Source organism: Somniosus microcephalus, chromosome 6 (genome assembly GCF_052327205.1).
Source record: "Somniosus microcephalus isolate GS21.2 chromosome 6, FLI_Smic_1.0, whole genome shotgun sequence".
In the NCBI taxonomy this organism is placed as follows: Eukaryota; Metazoa; Chordata; class Chondrichthyes; order Squaliformes; family Somniosidae; genus Somniosus; species Somniosus microcephalus.
Window position 1 is genome coordinate 220,315,072 of NC_140992.1, and position 25,419 is coordinate 220,340,490.

General features: G+C 40.0%; 1 protein-coding gene across 3 annotated transcripts in view; it reads left to right on the forward strand.

The window, feature by feature from the left end:
- Positions 1–25,419, forward strand: part of tox3 (TOX high mobility group box family member 3) — a 133,082-nt gene that overhangs the window by 106,066 nt on the left and 1,597 nt on the right. For 2 of the 3 annotated variants that reach the window (XM_085991443.1, XM_085991442.1), the window contains 5 exons: positions 9,884–10,153; positions 10,973–11,200; positions 12,639–12,719; positions 17,642–18,433; positions 24,225–24,400. In XM_085991443.1, the coding sequence (XP_085847569.1) occupies positions 9,884–10,153; positions 10,973–11,200; positions 12,639–12,719; positions 17,642–18,433; positions 24,225–24,400 (1,547 nt within the window). The remainder of the gene's footprint in view (positions 1–9,883; positions 10,154–10,972; positions 11,201–12,638; positions 12,720–17,641; positions 18,434–24,224; positions 24,401–25,419) is intronic. The other variant, XM_085991444.1, reaches the window with a different exon arrangement.

Consider the following 25,419-nt stretch of genomic DNA (forward strand, 5'->3'; position numbering starts at 1 on the left):
CTACTCTATCTCTCCTCATAGGACAATCCCCCATCCCAGGAACCAGTCTGGTGAACCTTTGTTGCACTCCCTCTATAGTAAGTATATCCTTCCTTAGGTAAGGAGACCAAAACTGTACACAATACTCCAGGTGTGGTCTCACCAGGGCCCTATATAATTGCAGCAAGACGTATTTACTCTTATACACAAATCCTTTTGTAATAAAGGCCAACATACCATTTGCTTTCCTAATTGTTTGCTGTACCTGCATGTTAACTTTCAGTGATTCATGTACAAGGATACCCAGGTCCCTCTGAACACCAACATTTCCCAATCTCTCACCATTTAAAAATTACTCTGCTTTTCTATTTTCCTACCAAAGTGGATAACTTCACATTTCTCCACATTATATTCCATTTGTCATGTTCTTGCCCACTCACTTAGCCTGTCTATATCCCTTGAAGCCCCCTTGCATCCTCCTCACAACTTACATTCCCACCCAGCTTTATATAGAGTACAACCTTTTTATTTTGAGACCTAATCAGTCATGCTAGCTTAGTTATGATTTCTCTTGCTACTGTATATCAACATCCTAGTGCTGTAAACACTGATGTAAGTAACTGATCAACTCTGGATAAGGTTAGTTCTAAACTGTATCAACTACTGCTCAGCAACTTATACTATTAATTCAAATGTAATGGTGAAAACAGAGATTTATTTTCTCTGTTATGAAAATGTAAAGATTTTTTTTTTACATTTGCATTGGATTGATGTGCATGTGCAAGTACCTTTGACTTTCTTGAGGAGTTTAGCAGCATGTAAAGCATATCTTTTAAATGCTTATTGTGCTTTATTAATATTCTACTTTTTTGGAATCATCTGACTTCTTCTGGGCTTTGCTTTATAAACTGGGCCCAGACTTGTTTTTTTCTTCTAGCCATGGTTTCCTACTGTACTGTGTGTATGTGTTTCCAGCTGTCTGGTCAGTGTTTGCAGAATATAGTCATAGCTGGTGAGCGAGAGCTGAGAGACAGGTGTAGAACTAATGCTTACACTGGAGCAGGTGCTTCATATGGAGGTCTAGTCATTCAGGTAAAATGCAACACAGCTGCCCCAGGAATGTATCATTCTTAGAAACTTATTATCTTCAGATGTTCGTGAAAAGTTTACACAGCATGCTTCAAACCCTTTGGGATATTGAGGCCAATAATAACCTTTTGTTTCCAAGGTTTAATGGTAGCTGTTTGCGTTACTGCAGTTTTATGTTTTCAGTTTCTTGCATACACCCTATAATGTAAATGTTCAAAACTCTGAGCAGTCCAGTTGCTACACAACTAACATCTCACTTATGTTGGGAGTTGACAAACTGGAGCACTCCAAATTTCCAAACACAATCTGATTTCCAATTGACAATAAAGATGCTATCAGGTAGAAGACTACTCCAGATTCTGGCAGGTCACCTTGCTTGGCAGCCTATCTTGAATCATGGAGAAACTGACTGCAGTGAAACTGCTGGCCATTTCTCCAGCCTAGTTTTCCAGTCACATGAATTAACCATCGCTCCAGCGATTCAACAGGTCATGGGTGGGGGGGCAGGGTCATTTTCACCTTCACCGCTTGGGCAATAATACATAGAAACATTAGAAGATAGGGGCAGGAGTAGGCCATTCGGCCCCTCGAGCCTGTTCCGCCATTTAATGAGATCATGGCTGATCATCCAAATTCAGTACCCTGTCCCTGCTTTCTCACCATATCCCTTGATCCCTTTAGCCTTAAGAAATATATCTAACTCCTTCTTGAATATATTTAATGAATTGGCCTCAACTGCCTTCTGTGGTAGAGAATTCCACAGGTTCACCACTCTCTGCGTGAAGAAATTCCTCCTCATCTCAGTCCTAAATGGCTTACCCCTTATCTTTAGACTGTGACCCCTGGTTTTGGACTCCCCACCATCGGGAACATCCTTCCTGCATCTAGTCTGTCTAGTCCTGTTAGAATTTTATAAACTTTTCAATGAGATCCCCTCTCATTCTTCTAAACTCTAGCGAATATAAGCCTAATCGACCCAATCTCTCCTCATACGTCATTCCTGCCATCCCAGGTATCAGCCTGGTGAATCTTCGCTGCACTCTCTCCATGGCAAGAACATCCATCCTCAGATAAGGTGGCCAAAACTGCACACAATACTCAAGGTGTGGTCTCGCCAAGGCCCTGTACAACTGCAGCAAGACATCCTTGCTCCTGTACTCAAATCCTCTCGCTATGAAGGCCAACATACCATTTGCCTTCTTAACCGCCTGCTGCACCTGCATGCTTACCTTCAGTGACTGGTGCACAAGGACACCCAGGTCTCGTTGCACTTCCCCTTTTCCCAATCTATTGCCATTCAGGTAATAATCTGTCTTCCTGTTTTTGCTACCGAAGTGGATAACCTCGCATTTATCCACATTGGGCAGATGCATGGCAAATGCAGTATAATCACCCAACCTGTCCAAATCATACTGGAGTTTCTCTGCCTCCTCCTCACATAATCTGGCAGAGTGGATCACCCACCACCCACCCATTGTAGAACCCATCCAATTTTCACCCTACTGATTTTCAACATGTTACCACCAGCTCGTTGGTACATGCTGAGCGTGAGACTTCTCAATGCGGCATAACCCTCACTCGCCTGATTCCAATATAAATGGGATAAAATGTTTTGAATGTTCAACCAGCAGACCTAACTTCAAATCCCTTAATGCCATTAACAGTCACACTCCCAGTTTGTTTGTAGTTTGGGCCTGATTGTCTGAGGAATAGATAGGGGGTATTAATGGCCAGCAAGTGGTTCTTATGGTCATTGTTCAGTTATACTTCTTCATGGGTTAACATTGGCAGCAACTATGATTGTCCTGAGCAACACGAACAGTGTGAGTGTTGAGGCGGGTGAGGGGGTGGGGGGGGAGGGAAAATAGGGAATGCTACACTTGCACATATATCCTTGCTTACCTCCTTTCAATAAAAGATGTAAAAACACTGGTGGTTTATGTTAAAATAGGTTATGTTCCTATTTTTATTTCTCCCCATGAAGAAATTTGGTGGCTTTCAAATATGTAGCACTGATACATCACTGATCCATCACCTTTAAATTCCCCTTTGGTAATGTACCAGAGATATACAGTAAACCATTCCATGAAGCAGAACATTCTTTGGATTTCTTGTTCAAAAGAATGTGTCAGGTTGCTTGATGAGTTGCAAAATAGTGCAAACATTATCAGCACACATGGTTAGACGAAAAGTGGATGAAACAGAATTACTTCTGGGTCCTCAATTAAAAGAAATAATGGTGCTCCTTAGGGGCAACAGACAGGACTATTCACTCATTTTTCTATTATGCGACACAGTCATAGTTATTTTTAGTTTATGGAGAGAGGCGTTTTGTACCACAAGCATATAATTTACCTTTCAGACATTAAACACTTTTTCTCCTTTTTATGAGATTTTCAGTATTTGCTCACAGCATGATTGACATTTTCTGCTCAGAGGAAGTATTTTGCTTTCACGACAGACAATGGAAGAAATTCAATCCTGTAGAAATAATCACTGCTGAGTGAATTTATTATACACCAAAATAGGAGACTAATTTCTGTACATTGTGAATCAGACTTAGAATCTGATTGGAGGAATGAATAGGCAGAGTGTCATTTTACAGGAATGTCTTAAAACTGTACAAGTTAGCAGCAATATATTTATTTTACTGGTTTCATTATTTCTTTAGCATAAATATTATTTGAGGTGAATTTTCAGAACTCTGATAGCTAACCTACATGAAGTAGTGTGAGAGCAGGGCTAGATATTCATCGAGTTAGTATACTGTCCTTTCACCTCTCTGATCAGACTTCCAGTCTAGCTGAGAAAGATGGGATAAAAATGTCCTCTTTATGCCAGTTGGAAATGTAAAGAGCTTGGCACTCTTGACCAAGTTGCAGGTTGTCATGGCTCCACAGTAGAAAACTGTTCACAGATTGACACCAAATTGCAGTCTCATTCAGAGGAGTCATAAAGATAGCTGATGTGGAATGTGGAAAAGTATATGGTGGCATATGGTGGTGCAACGCAGGGTGGTGCTCTTTTCAGAAATGTGTGTTCCATTTCCCAACACTGATATCGTTCACTTTGAGGAGCATTAAAAAAATGGCCAAACATTTTGGTTGTCGAAGAAGCCTCTGCTGATTTCACAACCAGAGTTCATCCACATCGCAGTTATGATGAGCCTAATTAGTTCTTGGCTGGGTAGCTCCATGGAGCACCTGTCTAAAGGAGAACATTTCACCTCAGGGGAGGAACTGAATGGTAGACTTGTGCTGCAACAAGCACCTCTCTCATCAGCTGTTCACTAGGCAGCATTTACAATGATCATGGAGAAGATTGTAGCCTTAATTGCCCTTTCTTGCCAGCTGATGGATGTGACATATAGAGGCCTTCTTGAGGGAAAATAAAGGATAAACTTTGATTAAATGGTTGTTGTACATTTACATCACTTAAGCTGTTCTATTTACAGTTTGAATTAATAAGGTAAAGAAAAAAATATTATAGCGTTAACATTGATTAAATTAAAAGAAATGAAACGATTAATTTATGGCATGTCTCAATTGTTACGCAGCATGTATTTTACACCAAAATGAACTTTCCTTTGATTTGCTATGGGAAAAAGTGATGATACTTTAGGCCCTGGCACATAATTCAATGTACATTGAGCTCCTACATCATAAAATTGTTACTATTTGCCCAGTGTCATAGGGCGGTAATTTTCAATTCAAACATATCGGAAGACTTTCACATCTAAGTTTACTTGCAATTGTAAGAAAATATCTTTAAACAATCTTATTACCTGATTTATATTCCAAATAATAAAAGCAACCAGTAAATGAATTGAAGGCAGTAATCCAATTTTAAGAGTTCTGATGTTGAACATAAACCACTCATGCTTCACTTGTGGTTATGACATCATCTGAAGCCATTGATTGGATTATTATCTTGTAATGAAATTACACACATCCATTATCATATACGTACACTGTATTGGAGACCATAACTTGTAATTCCTTATGCTTGTGTCAAACAGGCATATTGGCCTTTCCTTACAGTGGATTAAAAATATGTTTTTGATGTGTACAGTTCCATAAATCACAGATTTTACACATTGAAGACAATTTAATTTCAATATTTTTTAATACTAAATTCAAGTTAATTAAACTGAGTCCAATGATAATTTCCTTTTAGCATTATTTTATTGCTATATAATAATAAGTATAGTTATCCCAAGACATTTCCTTGAATCTATGGCTGGTGGTTCAGTACGTTCTTTTAACACCTCTCCATAATCTGTCCAGTCCACTGAGTAGCGACGACTTCTGTAGTACATCAGTTTCAGAAAGTGGAATTTTTACTAGACAGCTATTGTGACATATTGGGTCAGTCAGAAATGAAAGATATTCATGCAAGCATGCAATACTTGTAATGAAGTCTCACTCTGACCTTCTGTATGATTGATTCTGTAATTTAGTTTTCTCAGGCTGTGCCAGAAATGAAATGAAATCATGTTGAACAAGTTCTGAATACCCACAGTGCACTACGAAAAATATTCAGCCCAAGAGGCTTGAGGGGCAACAGCTGAGCGATTTATCTCTGCACTATTATAGGCTTTGCTAGCATTCAGAATTTCATTTTTCTCATTTGGTTTAAGAGCTTAATTCTGCAGGTAGTTGTGAATGGAAAAAAAAATAAAACACAGTTCACATATAAATTGCCAGAATAGGAGTATGTGCAGAGGGCTGATAAAATGTCTGAATAGAGCTGACCTTTCATGTTGGTGAAAGTTGCTGGGGGATTCATCCTCATAATTACCATATAGATTATTTTATTCCTCTTCTGCAATGAAACATTTCAGAGAGCACTACTGCTGATTGAATGAAAATTGAACTTGTTAACGGTCTTTCCAGCTTTGACTTAGAAGTGCTAGGGGACTCTGCTGTATGTTATGTAAGGTTAGTTTTAATGAATTCTGATAACTCTGAAGGAACAGTGAATGTCAGAGCGAAAGACATCATCCTATAGCCCTCATTTATTATTCTGTTAATGCAATAGATTTCACTTGTGTATATACTATACTATTGAGTGTGCAATTTACTGAAGTGTATACAATATTTAGAACACCAGTTCCTAGCTACATGTGCTGGATTTATCCCAGTAAATTGTATACTTAGGAGTCTATGTTCCGCCAAAATTTTACACTTTCCCATGTTTACAGGCAGGACCATAGGCAACGTTGCAATCCCTATTTTGATTGAAAATGTGAATTGACACAGCTAATAGCTCACTGCAAAGAAATTTGCTTTATATATCAAACATATTGGAGGAGCATAATTATACACGTATGCCAAATCCTGTTAGTGAATATTCAATTAAGCCTAAAAAGGAAGTGTTTTCACACAATCATTGTGGAACGAACATTTATCTATGTATTTTACCTCATAGTAAACATTTCCATAATGGCTTTTTTTGTTGTTTTGATTTGTAGCATATTTAACTTAAAGCAGCACTACATATATCCTTAATTTTGTGTATAAACATTGTACATAACCTTCGAATCAATCCACGTTTTTAATCAATTTAGGGAATTAGTAACCTTGTTTACAGAGCTGCAAGTGAAATAGTTATTTTATGCATCATTAAAATGTTTAATGTTTGGAACGTTTTGTTCCTTCAGACAAAGTGTTCACTGCATAGTTGTTTATCTTCTCTTGACTATCAAATGAAAATTACCTATGGAATTTTCCATTATAGCATCATAACTTTAACGTGAAATAAAACGCTTGCATGGTCCTGCAATTCCAATATTTCCTTCAATTCGACATTTAAAGAAGATAACATCAGTGATAAAAAGGAATGAATCTTTTATGCAGAGCAAAATCATCAGTGGGTAAAGGACATTACAGTAGTGGCAAGAGAAACCGGAAATGGTGGCTTTAAGTGTCACAAACACGCAACCTAAATAGCTGAAGATTTCCAGAATTTCTGGTTGCCTCTTCCTTAGAGTGGCTTAATAACAGATGATTTTACCCCACAGAAATGACATTCAATCTTCCCATTGACAATCCACACTTTGCACATTTTGCTATAAGATCTGAATCAAATAAAAAAAAAAGCAATTTATAATATCATTAACAGTCTTCATGGAAGCTGTCATGTTTTGTATTAACTGTTTAAATTATAGCACCTTTGTGTTTAATTCCGAGAGTGGACCTTACAGTGTGCTGTGGCTATCAGTTTGCTTTGCCACAGATACATAATTTGTGAGTTATGTCAACACTTGTAATGATTTTCCCATTTTTTTCACATTTAGGTCAACATTTATTTTCTAGGTTTATAGTGATACTAATAAAGACTTTTCATCAGGATATCGTTAACTTCGAGCTGTGCTGCATTTGAATATTTTTGTGGTACCCATTGTGGAAAGTTTAATAGCGTCCAGACACAGGACATATTGTCACAGTACATGCTACCCACATCATAAAGCTCTCTGTTTTGAGGCTAGTGGATTTAGGTTCCTGGTATTTTCAAGCTTCATTAAATGTTGTTTAATATTATGGAACGTGACTGAAGTATGCATCTCATTACAAAACACAAAATGATTTTCTCCCAAGAATTGTGATTATTATGAGGAAGCAGTTATACTAACAAGCAAAATTATAAAGGCAAAACATTCCTCTGTTTCCACGCATGCAGAAATTAGCCAGGAACATAATAACATTGATTGACAGAGACACGCTTGAATCAAAATGCTGAGTTTATAATTTCCCATTTTAATTTGTGCCAAAAATTACAGTGGCACTCAGACTTATTAATAATCGACAAAAAAAAACACATCTTCTGCTCAACTGAAGCAAAGCCTATAGATAGGGGCCAAAAAAAACACTAGCTTTGTGGTGACATTTCTCACCAGGATTGAATTAGAAATGAAGGGGGAAAAATTGTCACACACCCCCTCTGGGGCGCTAACTTCGCCAGGGCGCTACCTTTAGTGCCCCGAAAAAGTTAGTGCCCCCGCGCCCAAAATTGAATGGTAGTGCCCCAAGCAGGAGGTGGGGTGCTACTGGAAGCCCCCCACCCCCTCTTGGGGCGCTCCCATTGAATATCGCAGCACTGCGTGCAGCGGCGCCACATGCATCGGCATGTAGCGCCGCAGTACTGCAGGCCTCCCTCACCTGATTAAAGGGGAGGGGCCTAGCTCAGCGCACACTGGGGCCCTGCTGGACCACCGGGGAGCGGGGTGCTGGCAAAAGAGCCCGGCACTGAAGAGGAGTGCCGAGCTGACCGATCGCGGCCAGCACCCCACTGGGGGAGATGAGAGGGGGCAGGTGCTGGCAGGCGGCCCCAAAAAAATGGCAGCCCGGCACCTGCCCTTTAATTTACACCGCCCCGGCCGCAAAAACGCCACCCTGACCCTGTCGGACATAGCATCCAGCGGTAGGTCAGGGGGCATGAGCCAAGTTTGCGGCTGGGGCGCGAGTGGGGAGCTACCGGCTACCGCCGCTGCTAACCTCCCACTAAATTTCATGGGAGGCGTTAGTGGCGCCGCACCAGGGTGCTAGGTGCTTTGCCTCGGGGCGCTAACAGGAGGCGCAAAGCAACCGAATTTTTCCCCCCGAAGTGTATATTTGGATTGTATTTACATTAACATTTTTCATTACTTTTTGTGCTTATCATGGCCAGGGATGTGAATGGAACACTTTCCCACTTTTTGCAGATAATCAAAAGCAGGCACTTCCTAGTCCCAGAGGCATTTAAAGCTCTTTCTGAGTAACATGTATTGGCAGCAACCTCTGAAGAGCATCCTTTATTGCAGCAGTGTACATTTTCAGCCATCCTTTGGGCTCTCCGAGTGAGATGAACAATTTAGTACCAATTAGTATGAGGCTACAGGCAGTTTTTCAACTGTGGACATGGGCTAAGCAGCACAGAAGGAAAGTTTCACTCCGTTACCCTGGGTCTGATTCAAACTGTGGTGAACATACAAGTGTGCTATCCCACTGGACTATCCAGTTATTCCAGAAAGCGAATTTCGAGCCCTTGTGGAGAATGGTTATGGCAATAACAGAGGGGTCACAAAGCAACTTCATTTGACTTTGTTAGGTTACTTATTCAAATTACATTATTGTTTACAATTGAAAGCTTATTATCTCTTAAATTTCATAAACAGGACATGCCTTAGCAGTGATGACATGAGATATGTATTTGTATTCATTAGTCAACTCTAACTAAAAAGTGGCTGTCTTGCTCAAGTTATCAGGTCAGTCTCATTTATGGATTACAAGTGACACATGCGAGATATCTCCACCAGAGAGTCTGATCATAACTCAGTCTTGTGGAGATATTTATCATAATCCCATTACTGATCATGGTATAGCTTCTATATTTAGCACGTAAGAAAGCCTAGAACAAGCAGGCCTTTCAGGCCATCATGCCCACTCCTTCCGCAAACCTTGCACAATATTGCTAATCCTCAAACTTTTCAATATTTATGCATCTCCACATCTCTACAATTCAGTCCTGTCTTGTCCTCCAGAGCCCTCCCCCAACTGTAGCTGCACAGGAACCATTGGCGTATAATTTTACCTTCTGGCAGAGTGGAACTTGCTCAATTTTCATTCCATTGAAATCAAGATGAAAATCTACCCCATTGTGTCAAGGGAGTAGTTAATTACAGTATCTCAAGTTGTATCCATTCCCATCCCATTCCCATTGGATTGTTATACAATTCCTTTAGAGTGGTAAAAAGGAATGACCTAATAATGTTGTCTTTAAGGTCTGCGTCCAGTTAACATGTTTTTGAACCTGTTTTCTTCTTCTTCCCATGCAGGACCTGGGCCAGACGCAAGTTCCCCAGTACCACCATGATCCGACCATGGGTATGAGATCTGTTGTTCACATGGCAGATGTTACTCAAACAGGAATAATGCAACATAATCAGCTGACCACTATTAACCAATCACAGCTGAGTGCACAACTGGGATTGAATTTAGGAGGTGGCAATATGCCACATAATTCGCCCTCACCCCCTGCTAGCAAGTCAGCAACCCCATCTCCTTCTAGCTCTGTAAATGATGATGATGCTGAGGAATTCAACAGGGTATGCTGTTTGATTATTACAATCAAAAATGCTTATAACATGAATTTACTTCCAATTATTCTTCTGGTATTTTACTCATGTGTTTTAAATTTATAATACTATTTGCAGTATATAGCCATATTATATTTTATGGGGATCATTCTTGCTGTTGTGCTGAGGCACTTAATTATTCTTATTGTCTTTGTAATTGAGATAGATAGACTTTGTTCAATGTAATATGCTTATTTTTCTATTTTTCCTGCTTGATTTATTTATGGAAATAGTTTGGTTCAATGCAGACAAACTAAATTTCAAGGTCAATAATTGCTAAGTCTCTTCTGGCTAATTCCAAAGAAAAAGCAAATGAACAGTTCCATCAAATGTCACTGTTAATTTTCATAAGATAATTGCAATTTTTAAGTTTGCTTTGAGAGAGTGATATTTGATTAACTAATCTGCCTTGATTTGCTTTTGTTCTGTCAAGCACTTTAGAGATTGTTTTAAAACCAGTTAGCTAATCCAGATCAAGAAAGGACTGCTACATATTTGATTGCCTAGAGCTTTGATCTGCTGTTGCTAAATCCTGCATGATTCAAAAGTATACTGTACGTTTAATGCCTTAAGACATTTGATACATTGTCATTTTTAGATTTATCTAAGACGAAATGTACAAATATTTGTTCTTTCAACGTTACCCTTGTTAGGGAGCATTAGAATCCTAAATGAATGATCATTGTTCAACATAATTTAATCAAAGGAATATGTTTCAGTCTTACAATTCTAATTGCTGTGAAGTGAGCACTTGCTGTAACCCATTATTTTTCTAATGACCTGTTTCAGGTGAGTGTTGAGAAACGAGCTGCAGTAGATTCAGGAAAAAAACCCAAGACACCAAAGAAGAAGAAGAAGAAAGATCCCAATGAACCCCAGAAGCCAGTGTCAGCTTATGCTCTATTCTTCAGGGACACTCAAGCTGCCATTAAAGGACAAAACCCCAACGCTACATTTGGAGAAGTTTCCAAAATTGTAGCATCCATGTGGGACAGTCTAGGAGAGGAACAAAAACAGGTGACTTGCAAATACTCTGTACAAGCCATGGTGGGGTGACGACAATCGATCAGATTTTTTGCTGCTGAAATAGATTTTGATAATATGGCTGATTGCATTAACATATATTAGATAGATAATGAAACTAATAGTGGGTCATTTTAACTTTTGATGATAGTGTGAAATGGGTGATATTGAATTGGCCAGCCTTTATACACATCTTCCGATTTTTGCATTCTATTAAAGTCATGGAAAGCAAAATCAGTTGAAGTATATAACAGGTGGCTAATCTGATATTGCCCATTTTACACTATCATCAAAACTTTAAATTAACCCCCATTTTGAGTTTGCTTACTCAAATAGATAAGGATGAGAAAAAACCCAGACAATCACCTGATCCTTGTTAAACCAGATTCGTAACATCATCGTCTTTTATTTGTTTTGTTTTTTCTGTTTACTTTCTCTCTTGTTCTGCCACATTCACTTTCTGTCTTTTTCCCCTCTTTGTTTCTCTTCCTTACTCCAAGCATCTCCTCAGTGTCCATTCTGTGTTTTAACAATTTCCCCCCAATTTCTAAGAGATATTCCCCTTGACCAGTAGCTCTGCTTGCAAGCTCCAGCTATTTTAAAGTGTCCAGCTCACAGTGCTGCACCTTGCATTTGAGTAAGTGCCAACAATTCCACTAAGATGAATCTTGTCCCCTCTCTCCCTGTCTGATAGCAAAAACCTCTGGATTCAATGCCTTCCTTTCTCGTTTCCTATCCTCCACCAGCCACAAATTCAACTTGCCTGTAACACAGTTGGCCATGAGCTCTCCCATACTAAATTATGCTTAACCATCAACCCCCATCCTCATTGACCTACACTGGCTTACTGTCTGTGAATATATTAAATTTAAAATCCTTGTCCTTATCTTCAAATCTCTCCATGCCCAACATTTCTCCAGCCTTATACCATGCCCCACCCCCCAACCCCCACACACATTTGGTCCTCTGACTCTGGACATTTGTATGCCCCCACTTCCTCCATTGCCCCACTATTGATGACAGTGACTTCAGCTCCAATCTCTAGAACTCCCTCTCTAACCCCATCACCTCTCCACTTCTCTCCTTCTTTAAAAGCCTTCTCAAAAGCCATCTTTTTAACCAGGCATTTGGCCACCCCTCCTAATCTCTCCCTTTATGGCTTAGTGACCATTTCCCTGTCTATCCATTCCTTGGGACCTATTTTACATTAAAGATGCTATGTAAATGCAGGTTGTTACTGTTGTTGTTATTGTTGAACATAGAGGTTTTCTTTAAAAATAAGCAAAAATCCTTCCATAACCAAATGCTATAAAATTGCTACATTCTGATGACTAAAATAATCTGCTCCATGGTTTTCTTGCAAAAGTCATAAATATACAAGGTTAATAAATGTACAAGCATTTTAACCTCGGGAATATGTTTTTGCATATAGGTATACAAAAGAAAAACAGAAGCTGCTAAAAAAGAATATCTGAAAGCTCTTGCTGCATACCGAGCCAGCCTTGTTTCAAAGGTAATCTTCTAAAAGTGCATGTTGAACGTGGCCTGTTTGCTTATGCTGGGTTCTGTAGTTCATGCTAGGTAGTAGGTTACTGCTGGAGTCAAACTTAATTAAACCTTCACAAATCACATATCAAAACTTGGTTTTATATCACAAGTTAGAGCATAAAGTGAGTGACAAAAATGTTGTGTGCAGCACATATTGGATCTATGGAACAAACCTATGTTTCATCATTTGTCAACTCTGCCAGAATAAGTCGCTGCAATAGCACGTGTCTCTCACCATCTCTAAAATCTGAGGGACAAAATATAATGTACTTTTTTTAACAAAATTGAGCATATCCATGATATGTGTCAGTCTTGGTTCAGGTAGCACTTTTACATCTGAGTCAGAAGGTTGTGGGTTCAAGCGTCACTGCAGATTTGAGCACATAACCTAGGCTGACATTTCAGTGCCATACTAAGGGAATGTTACAATGTCTCTCAAATGAGACGTTAAACCAAGACCCCATCTGCCTTCTCAGGTGGACTTAAAAGATCCCATGACTCTATTCGAAGAAGGGCAAGGGAGATCTCCCATTGTCCTGTCCAATATTTATCCCTCAATCAATTTCATTAAAACAGATTATCTGGTCATTATCTCATCGCTGTTTGTGGGACCTTATTGTCTGCAAAATTGGCTACCACGTTTCCTACATTACAACAGTGACTACACTTCAAAATTACTTCAATGGCTTTACAGGGTTTGGAACAGCCTGAGATTGTGAAAGGCACTATCTAAATGCATGTTCTTTCTTTCCTTCTATAAACAGAACAACTTAAGGATGCTAATGGGGTTCAGTTACTGCTACATATTACACTTGTGTGGCACATTTGCATAACTCATTGTTATATGGATTTCATCAATACCCACTGATCTAGGAACACTGAGAAGGGGACTTAGGGGAAAAAATTCAGTTGTTTGCGCCTCCCGTTAGCGCCTTAAGAGGGCGCTAATGGGACAGAAAGCAACTAGCGCCCAGGCGTGGTGATGTTTGCGCCGCTCGTGAAATTAACTAGACATTTTGCGGCGGCGCTAAACACTACCGCCATGGTCTCCTGCGCCAGCAGATCGTAACGTCAGTCGAGCGTGCAACGCCCCGGTAGCGCCCCGGACCGGATATTGAGTGGCGCCCCCTGCCTTACCGCCTGCTGCTAGCAACGTCATGTTGAGGGGAGCATTTTGCAGTCAGAAGGGGACTGGGGGAGCGCTATTTAAAGGCGACCGCTTCCTGCCTTTTTTTGTTGGTGACATTTTTGCACCACGCATTCAGAGAGAGAGAGAGAGAGACTTCTGGAAAGATTCAACGCTGTGTGAAGGAGTTTTGGGTACTGAGCAGCACTATGCAGGTTCATTTTGATTTGCCCTTCCTTGCTTCGCCAGCGCTCTGAGGTAGCGCCTCGCTCCTCGGCCTTTGCGCCTTAAGACAGGTGTGAAGCGCCTGATTTAGCGCTCCAATCAACTCCAGTGGCGATAAAAGTCATGTTTGTCGTCGGAGGCGATAATTAGCGCCAGGCGCTAAACTTTGCACATGGCCGATAATGGCGCCACAAAATGGGCGATACTGAATTTTTCCCCCCTAGAGTCCAGCAGGACTGAGATGGGGTTTTAGGGTCTAGCAGTATTTTGAAGGTCTATTACCCGATCTGGGTGGGGGAGTTCCAGGAACATTGGGAAATAAAGGTTGTAACACTTGGCCAAGTCCTGGAAGCAAGGATCACTGGGAGAGGGATCCTGATATCTTGAGACATTGTGGACGGAGATATAACAGAGATGGTGGGAGATTGAGAGATCCTTGTTCTCATTTCTTTGCATTCAAAGTTCCCTGATTGGCCATCCTCTTACTATGTTAATAATCATACTTGAAATCCATCTTATCCAAGATTCAACATGCTGGTTTAACTACTTATTTTTCAGTGTATAGAGATTTGTCAAGTTATTTGAGAGAGATTTACAACTAATATAAAAGCATTCATTGTTTGGGAAGTTAGGAAAATGTTACTTATCATGAATACAATGGCCGCGATTTTCCCTACCTCGGCAGGTCCATGGCGGGCGATGCAGTGGCGGGTCCTGGCCCCGCTCCTGCCTCCATCCCAGCCTCCGACATGACTTTCCCCTGATTGGGCTTGCTGAGTCCGCACAGTGCGTATCCCGGCCAATTGAAGGAAGTGTGTATGATGACATCATTTGATGATGCGTCATCAGCCAATTTCCTTAAAGGGACCATGCGCAAATTTAATTTGACATTTGTGCTGTCAGTGTTGTACAGCATTGAGGTGCTGTAAACACTGATAAGCACTGCACAGAGGTGCACAGGTGCACAGCTGCACCCAGGCTCTCCCATGACTCCCTCCATATGGAGCGAGTCACTGCACACAGGAATGTCCTCTTCCTTTCCCAAGGGTGGAAGAGACCTCCCCAAGAGACCAAGACAGCCTGGTTGCACTGGAGGGCACAAGCAAGGATGTGGTCAGGAGGACCAGGCTGCAGTGGCGCAAACCTTTCAATAATCTCAGTAGATCACGAAACGTTACTGCAAAGCCACACTCAACCTCATCCTGCTGTGCCACTTATCACATCCCCATCACTCTGCCTTCCCTACCGTACCCCTGCACATCCTTACTCACACCAACTTACCTTGCACCTCCACCCATCCCTCTCTATCTACATTATCACTTCCCCATCTCACTAGCCACCCCTCACACTCACCCTTATCCTACTGCAAGCATACCAACTAACAACACACATGGGTAGGCACTTGTGTGTTTTAGCCAATGTTTGTGAAGTTTCTGTTAATGTGCTGTCAAAAACTGAAATCTTTATTTTCAACACTTTGCGTTCTTGGACAGATTTGTGTGCACCTTTGGAAGTGGCTTAGTGAGTTGCAGTGAATGGTGAGACATAACGGTACCCCCCGCAATGGTGATGAGTGTGAAAGGAATGGCATGGGCATTGTAGGGATGCTTTATGGTATTGCTGTGAGGTGGTGCCAACCTGGCATCCTGTGACATCCAAGGTGTACAGCATCACGTGAATTAAATGTGACCATGGTGAGGCCGGCCCTGGCATCAAGGTGGTCGGGTGCTGATGCCCTCTGTCCTGTGCAGCATCGGGTGATTGTGGAGAAGGTTGGTGTGGTTGTTGGTGCTGCTGGTGTGCCTGGTGATGCTGGTGTTGGGGCTTTTCATGGCCAGTTTCTGAGGACCAAGGTGAGAGAGTATAAAGTGCACCATGCTGATGGAATAGATGGCAGGTGAAGTAGAGATGAGAGAAGCAATCTGTCAATGGTGGGAGAGGTAATGAGGTCAGACTGCATGGAGACTTGTGTAAAGACTTGCAGCATCATTAATTTGTAGTGGAATTGCAGTTTAGAGAAGCTAGTGGTTAAGGGAACATTTCTCAATCAGCTGGGAGCTTTGACTTGACATTTGAAGTTGTCAACTCATCAGCTGATTCAATGGCAAGTGACCTCCCGCCTCAACTTCACAGACGAGGTCTAGGCACAGCGGAAAACCAGTGGATAAAAGCATTGTTAAGTGGCTGTAAACAAGCCAGTAATGATTTGAATTGGGTCCCCTGCTGTTGCCTGTCAGGTCTGCTCAGCGCTGGCAGACCCAACATCGGGAAATGCAGGTGTGCGCGTTTTGACAGCGGGTTCCCGACCCGCTGTCAATCATTCTAAATTTCACAGCTGACCCGCCACCCATCCCGTCCGCTGAGCGCCGGCAAAATTGCAGCTAATGGTTGGAAGTGAATGCACTGGAGCAATAAGCAAGGAATGGAGAATCAAGCTGAGTTCTTTTAAAACATTTGTCTTAAATCATAAACCTTCTTATAATGAAAGATTATTGCATTTAATATTATACATTTATATTACCCAAAATGTATTACTGTTTTTTTTCTTATGAATGAGCACATAAAAATAAGGTCATTTCCAAATCATTACCTCAGTAACCTGGCATTTTCTCAATATTGTTTCATCAGCACCTGACAATAGGAATACCTTTGTTGTTTAAAAACATGAACAAGCAATTGATTAACTACCACATCTTTTATGTCCATAAAAGTTTCAAAAATATCATATTTGTCATAGACATGTTTATGGATTCATATTATTCCACTTCCTGATTTGTTTAAACTTGCTCTAATTGATATTTATCACAGCATGCTGTTGATATTATCTGATTTTCATTACTGCTTTTTATTACATGGATGGTTGAGGTATTTTTCTTTCATAGTTACATGATAATGATCAACAATATCAACTTACCAGATAACTATCCACATCCATAATGTGTGCTAGAACTGATTGAAACTGTTCCACTGCACAAGTATGATAACATATTTGTATTTAATCTTGCTGAATTGAAGGGAAAAGTAGTTAAGCACTTTCAGGAGCATTTACCCATAGCTGATCCTTTTTTTAACGAGTTGATTTTGCCAACCCCTCCTCCCCATTTACATATCTCTGTTTTGTTTGATAAATACTACAGCAAATATTATAGGGTGATTTCAGCCAAGGAAATCCCCTTAAAACATGCCCACTGCTTATCATTGGTATCAGTGGAAATCAGTCTTTTAGAATAGTGGGCTTTCCTTTATTTTAAGTCTCTGATTCTTAGTTTGTTATCTACCATAACATAATAACATCATCAGAAATGAAAAATGAAAAGGCAGCCCATGACAATCTGACTGCACCACCACCAATGCTGAGGAATATTTTTTTGAAGTAGTGTGGAGAAACTGTAGCTCGGTATTTACTCTGACTGTACAGAATTGCAGTTACCTTTCCTTGAATAACATTATCATTATTACATGTGAATAAAGAATGTTTTATAAAAGTCTTAGTGCGTCACTTAGTTTAAGGTTACTACATTTTTTTCTCTCCACAGGCCGCTGCAGAATCAGCTGAAGCACAGACCATGCGTTCTGTTCAGCAGACTTTGGCATCGACTAGTCTTTCAACTTCCCTTCTTATGAATCCATCACTTTCCCAGCATGCCTCTGTCTCAGCGTCAACCCAGTCTCTGCAACAGACACTGCCAAGGGCAATAGCCCCCAAACCAATGAGGTTGCCCTTGCAAGGCAATCAGCTGGTGGCATCTGTTACTATAGCACCAAACATGTCAACAAACATTGCCACACCCATGGGGACTTCTATGGGCACCACCATGGTCCCCACTCCACCTTCGCCCCAGCTCAGCCCTCCATTGCAGCCTCAGCAACACCAGATACAGCAGATGCAACAGCATCAATTGCAACACTTTCAGCAGCATCAAATGCAGCAACAAATGCAACAGCAAATGCAGCATCAGCAAATACAGCAGCATCAGCATCAAATGCAACAGCATCAAATGCAGCAACAGCAGATGCATCATCAGATGCAGCAACAGCAAATTCAGCAGCACATGCAGCAGCAGTTACAGCAGCAGTTGCAACAGCAGCAGATTCAGCAGCAGTTACAGCAAATGCAGCTCCAGCACATGCAGAAACAGCAAATCCAGCAGCTGCAACAGCAGCACCCGCCTCAGCACTCGCCACCTCAGCATTCCCCTGTTGCGTCGCAGTCAGTGGTGGCCTCACAGATCACTTCTCCAGTCCCTACACGGTCAAGTCCACAGCCAGCCCAGCAACAACAGCAATCTCCACTACAAACCCAGGCCCAGACCCAAGTATTGCCACAGGTCAGTAACTATTAGAAATGGAAAGTTCCCAGCGAAACAAGGTGACCTGTCATTTTATACTGACATGGGTAATATTCTTAAAGTGGGAGCTGGATGGTATTAGATAAATTGATGAATCTGGTGTATTAATGATCTCAGACTGTTTGTTATAAATGAATAAAAATGTACTTCAAGATGCACTTTGTCTTGTGGTAAACTGATCCTAACATGGATTTTTAAAAATCAATTATGCACCCTTTGAGTTTATTGTTGATTAAAATCAGAAGCTGAGCATTTTAGCTCCATTCTGTACTATGTATACATTACATTTTGTACAGTGACACATTTCCCTTATATTTCTTTGAAGAAAATGTAAAACATTAATCCAACAGATTGTTTAAATAAAAGTCATAACATAAAAAAATGTGTGGTAATTGGTATAGTCATATTTAAATATTCAACATAGAAATAGATATAGATATATCTGTCAAAAATCACACTGCAGAATTAGATCAGTAAGGAAAAATTTACATTAACCAAAAAACCTTTAGTTTCATTGGTGACTTCTAGTAAATGATTCCGTATAGTTACGGATTGTGAATTCAATTATATTAATTGCCGCATTCCATATTTGTTATTCTATAGAGATTAATGTCATTTTCACAATTCTACCATGCCAATACATCACAGCACTGAAATTAAAACTGCCCTTGCATAGATAGATAATATAAGCTCTCGATGGCAGGCACACCACACAAGTGATGTCAGCTAACAATCAGAAAGGGACCAGAATTCATGAGGTGCATCATCCATGGGAACAACTGATACTGATCTTTCCTTGTAGGGAAATCATGTATTACTGGTGAAAAAAGACTTTATTCAATTCTGTTTATTTTAAAGTCCTTGAATGAATAAATCTTACTGGATTTAGTTCACTCTTGAGAACGGCTTTCATAATTTATTGGTATTGATGGTCCTTTCACACTCCTGAAATGAACCCAGTAGATTATCTTATTCCACAATCGGATGACAATCAGGAAAGTGCAATTACTCTCTATGTACTGGTATGCTGTTTTGCAAATAAAATCTATCTGCTCTCCTATCTCCAGTGACCATTGTTAAATAGAATAAACAACCTGAAATGAGTTCAATTTGACTTGAAGCAGGAAATGAATCCGAATCGCACACCAATTGGAGTTACATGTGCCTCACGTTTTACTATCTATGTTTTTCCATTGAACTCTTGCGTAATATTGGGTGCAAGTTTTTTTGCTAGTCCTCCCCACATAGTCATCCTCAAAACATCTGAGTGTAACATACTGCTTCCACAGCCCATCATTCTGCAGCCAAAATTGGAATTAAAGGACTTTCATAAATGCATACCTCATATAGAAATACTAACCGGAATCTAAGAAAATGTATTAAAGAAATAACATCAATTGCATTGGATTGTGTGTTCTTGTAAATAGATCGTAGTAGTAAAAGATTTTATCAGTTGTCTAATTGCTCACCGGTAAATGAATCCGTAATTTGTATTAATAGCATTGAGAAGAAGGTACTGAGCACCTTTGTGCATACTGCCTGCACACAGATGGGATTAGCAGTTCACATTATTTCATTTCTCATCCAAGTGCTTCAGAAATGAGGCTGCCATCGTAATGTTTTCTGGAACAGCATGGCTGCCGTCCCCAGCTGTCTCCAGTGATTAATTACAGCATCTGTCCTGTCAGAAGCTATAGTGAAGAAGTCTGGTTAAAATTGCAAATTAGCACTGGCAACAACCTTAAACTACTGATGATAAAATGAAAATTAAAAACAGCAAGTGTCATGCATGACTGGAATCCCAATACACACTGGGGTACATGCTAGAGTATGTGTCCATAGCTACCAGCTATTAGATGTAAACAGAAATTAAAATAATGAGCACTCACGAAATAGCAGGTATTGTGTTAAGCCTGGACTACATTGTTTCATTGATAAGGGAACACGGATTTCTCCTTTGCTCTGCAACTGTTCAGTATTTTGATCCTTGTGTACAAATATTTAATACCGTAGTGGTGTATATCTGATTAAATTCTTAAATCCATTGCTTGGAATAAATTAGATGGGAAGAAGAGAAAGCTTTGTGTGTGGAAATTATCTCCTCCAATTAGCATTTCATCTGCTATCAGAAAATTAATATGAATTAGGCAATGTTACAGCATAAAGATAATTTAGCACACATCAGCTTTTATCTTTTATTGTCAGGTATAATTACATTTTTACTTTTGACAAAAGAGTAATATGATTCATATTTTAATTTATGTTTATTTTTGTCTACTTCAAAAATTAAAGTTTGCGTGACTCATTCTGCCCTAGGGAAATTAGCTGCCTCCAATGTAAAATTATGATGTGATATCTCACTCGCATGAACACAAATTCTCTAATCCTTCATTGCCTATTCATGGCACAAATAAGAACATAAGAAATAGGAGCAGGAGTAGGCCATTTGGCCCCTCAAGCCTGCTCTACCATCTTCTTCCTCATCTCCACTTTCCTGCACTATCCCCATATCCCTTGATTCCCTTAATATCCAAAAATCTATCAATCTCAACGACTGAGCTTCCACAGCCCTCTGGGGTAAAGAATTCCAAAGATTCACCACCCTCTCAGTGAAGAAATTTCTCCTCATCACAGTCCTAAATGGCCGACCTCTTAAATTCTAAGACTGTGACCCCCCGGTTCTAGACTCCCCAGCCAGGGAAAACATCCTCTCTGCATCTACCCTGTCGAGCCCTGTAAGAATTTTGTATGTTTCAATGAGATCACCTCTCATTCTTCTAAACTCTAGAGAAGATAGGCCAAGTCTACTCAATCTGTCCTCATAGGACAATCCCCCCCATCCCAGGAATCAGTCTGGTGAACCTTCATTGCACTCCCTCTATGGCAAGTATATCCTTCCTTAGGTAAGGAGACCAAAACTGTACACCATACTCCAGGTGTGGTCTCACTAGGGCCCTATATAATTGCAGTAAGTCGTCTTTACTCTTGTACTCAAATCCTCTTGTAATAAAGGCCAACATACCATTTGCTTTCCTAATTGTTTGCTGTACCTGTATGTTAACATTCAGTGATTTGTGTACAAGGACACCCAGGTCCCTCTGAACACCAACATTTCCCAATCTCTCACCATTTAAAAAATATTCTGCTTTTCTATTTTTCCTACCAAAGTGGATAACTTCACATTTCTCCACATTATATTCCATTTGCCATGTTCTTGCCCACTCACTTGGCCTGTCTATATCCCCTTGAAGCTTCTTTGCATCCTCCTCACAACTTACATTCCCACCCAGCTTTGTATCAACAGCAAACTTGGATATATTACATTTGGTGCCCTCATCTAAATCAGTCATATAGATTGTGAATAGCTGAGTCCCAAGCACTGATCCTTGCGGTACCCCACTAGTTACAGCCTGCCAATCCAAAAATGACCCATTTATTCCTACTCTCTCTGTTTTCCGTCCGTTAACCAATCCTCAATCCATGCTAGTATATTACCCCCAATCCCATGAGCCTTAATTTTGTTTAATAACCTCTTGTGTGGCACCTTATCGAATGCCTTCTGAAAATCCAAATACACCAGATCCACTGGTTCCCCCTTATCTATTCTGTTAGTTACAACCTCAAAAAACTCTTAACAGATTCGTCAAACACGATTTCCCTTTCATAAATCTGTGTTGACTCTACCCTTCTAAGTGCCCTGTTACCATGTCCTTAATAACAGATTCTAGCATTTTCCCTATTACTGATGTCAGGCTAACTGGTCTGTAGTTCCCCATTTTCTCTCTCCCTCTTTTCTTAAATAGTGGGATTACATTTGCTATCTTCCAATCCGCAGGAACCGTTCTAGAATCTATGGAATTTTGGAAAATGACGACCAATGCATCCACTATCTCTAGAGCCACCTCTTTCAAACCCCTAGGATGTAGGCCATCAGGTCCAGGGGATTTATCGACTTTCAGTCCCATTAATTTCTCCAGTACTTTTTTTTACTAATACTAATATTTTAGATGTTAAAAATGTACAATCATGTAGAAGAATAGGATGAGTTTCAGATTTTTTTTTTTAACTCAATGAGGCTTAAATAATTCTATTTGTTTTCATCTAATGCAGCAAGACAACACAACTAGGGCCTTTCCCATTTTGGTGGAGAGCTGTATCATTATTTCCATTAAACAGCTTTGACATTAGTTGAATGAACACACAAAGTTTTAATTATAGTTGGCACTAGGTCATTAATCACTAAGTTAGAGTACAACAACCCTGGTGACAGTATGCAGCATAATTTCAGTCAGCCATTATCACCTGACCCATTGATGTTTGCAGTATTTCTAGACAGATGGATTAAATATCTCAGGTTTAACCAGTGTCTTCTGCCTTGCTCCATTGAATAGTCTTTAAGCATTTGAAAGGCTTCTTTCTATTACCCACTTCATGGAGTAGTTTGCAGTACTGGACTTGAGTATAACCTTTCTTGCCCCTTTGTTTGGCTTTTGTTTTGTAACAGCTGTTATCATCGTTTTTGGTCAGCTGTGATTGCTGGAGGGAAAATAGGACCAGATGGTGTTTTGCTATGCATGAATGGAGTGTTAGAGTAGTTTGGACTGAATAGGCCACGATTGAATGGTGTCTATGCACCACCTGCCCCCTTAGCAGCAGTGCTTGGATCAGAGTAGCATGATCTGTCTTGGACTTAGTAGGCTGGGATGGGAAAAAATAGAGAACTTTGTTGAATGTAGCCCATATTTATTGATCTGCCGTGCGGGCAGGAGCATAATGCAGTACACAGTCAATTTGACTTAATTGGATATGACACCACATGTACATGTAATCTATCATTGTTTTCTTTCAATACAGGTTATCTGTTTGTTTCCATGGAAACGTGGTATTGTCGTAGTGTAGTATCAGATAAAGGAAGGAGGCAGGAATATATTTGAGTGTGTGTGTTTTTGCTTTTGTTAGTCTTTTTGTAATTATGTTGCATGTAAGATTGTGATTCAAAAAGTGTCTCCACCCAGTTTTCCTGTGCAAACACTGCTCTATGAAAATGCAGAGGCAGGATAGCGTACTTGAACCACATACTGTTGATCCAATTAATTTCTAAGATTAAAGCGTGCAAAATGGTGTTTTTACTCATTTTTAATTTGAATTGTAATTACCAATTATTGTGCGGAATTTACAAGGACAAGCTCTCAGAATATAATGCTTTTTTGAGACGGCAGTGCCTAAAATGACCCCTCTTTTGTTGCGGAGTGCTTTGCCTCTCTAATTTGTATGCAATCCTTGCTAGCCCTTGTCTGTTGGAAGCCAAAGTAAGTATAATTTTCTTCATTCCTGTATCCGCAGGTCAATCACTCCCTTGAAAAGAATGATTGTGAGTTCTGTTACTATGTATAAGGTTTAGTGCTTGACCTTAGACAGTATTCAGAACCTAGACTGGGTATTTTCTTTATTCTCTTTTATTGTGTATAGGCTGTGCTTAAGCATGAGGCTGGAGCAAGGGTGCACTTTCACATTCGGTATATGAAGGCAAGCTATTAGGACTGAAAACACCTTATAGGGACCCCTAGTTATTCACTGCAGGAAGAGTTAGTATCATTATTCCTTGCCAACTGTTGATACTTATTCTATGACATTTACATCTCGTTTGAGCACTACAGAGATTATTTTTTTTTAAAGTTCTCTGGCTCTTTGCCGTCCACAACAGAACCATTTAAACATTGGGTTAATTAGAAAAGATTCACCTATTTAAATAGTTTTTAACTACTTCCAGAGCTTTTCACCACCTCCGCCTGAAGTCCAGCCTATCATCAGCTCTCCCCCACCAGCTCCTGTGGGTGCTCCCACTCCAATACGATGCATGAGGACTGGCTGCACAAATCCACCAATCCAGAGCGTGGAGTGGGATAATGAATACTGTAGCAGCGAGTGTGTAGTTAACCACTGCAGGTAACATTTCACATATACCTGTTTTATCAGATTAGTTACATTATCTAAAGCGAAATGTATTTTTCAAGACCCACAAAGCAAAAATGATTCCTGTGCAAGCAGTATGCACAAATGTAAATAAAACTTTCTCCATTTGCAAAACATTAGAATCTGCAGTGGTCGATAATATTTAACTGATATTTTTGGTGGAAGTCCCTTTGTGACTGGAAACAAGGATTAGGCAATACTTCTGATGTTATTTTTAACATGACGATACATACCTGTCTTAGTATATACATTTTCGTTATGCTAAACTTGATCTCAGCCATCAGTCACTGTCAATTTAGAACAGATCAAACACTGATTGTCCCACCAAGTGTAGTAATGTACAGGAAGATGAATCTTCTGAATGTAAAGACTGATATTCTTCATTGATGAAGCACAGATCATAGTGGCTAAACATTGCTTTTTAAAGATGCAAGTGTACTGATCTGGACAGTTTAGAATGGATGGAGGATGCTGTAGATATTTACATTACACAGGACAAGTTGATACGCACTGACCAATCTAGTGGGTTTTGTAAATGTTAACATTTGCTTTACCCAATGCAACAATACAAACAGTAAATCGTGATGTACTTGTGCTACACTGTAGTACACAGGGTCACTGCAGCTGTTTATGAATCAAAAGGTCTCTCATTCTGTCTCGGTGTTAACATTAATTCCAACTATTAGTTCATTGTGCCATTCAATTGTTCCTTTTTGTTGTAACTCTGAATAAAAATATATAAATACCTGACCTCTTGAGTGGCGTACATGGTACTTAGAAATGTGTACATAATTAAAAATTATTTGGATGCTGATATTTTCTGCATATCCTATTTCTAAGTAATGGAAATAGTGACACATGTGCCAGTGTTCAAAGTCTTTGCATTTCTTCCTGTCAGTGATAGTGTGAAATGTGGAAACAACAAACAGAAATAAAAATCAGGGCTGGATGTCATTATTTCCGGTTTTCAGCATCGCTATTTTGCACGTTGT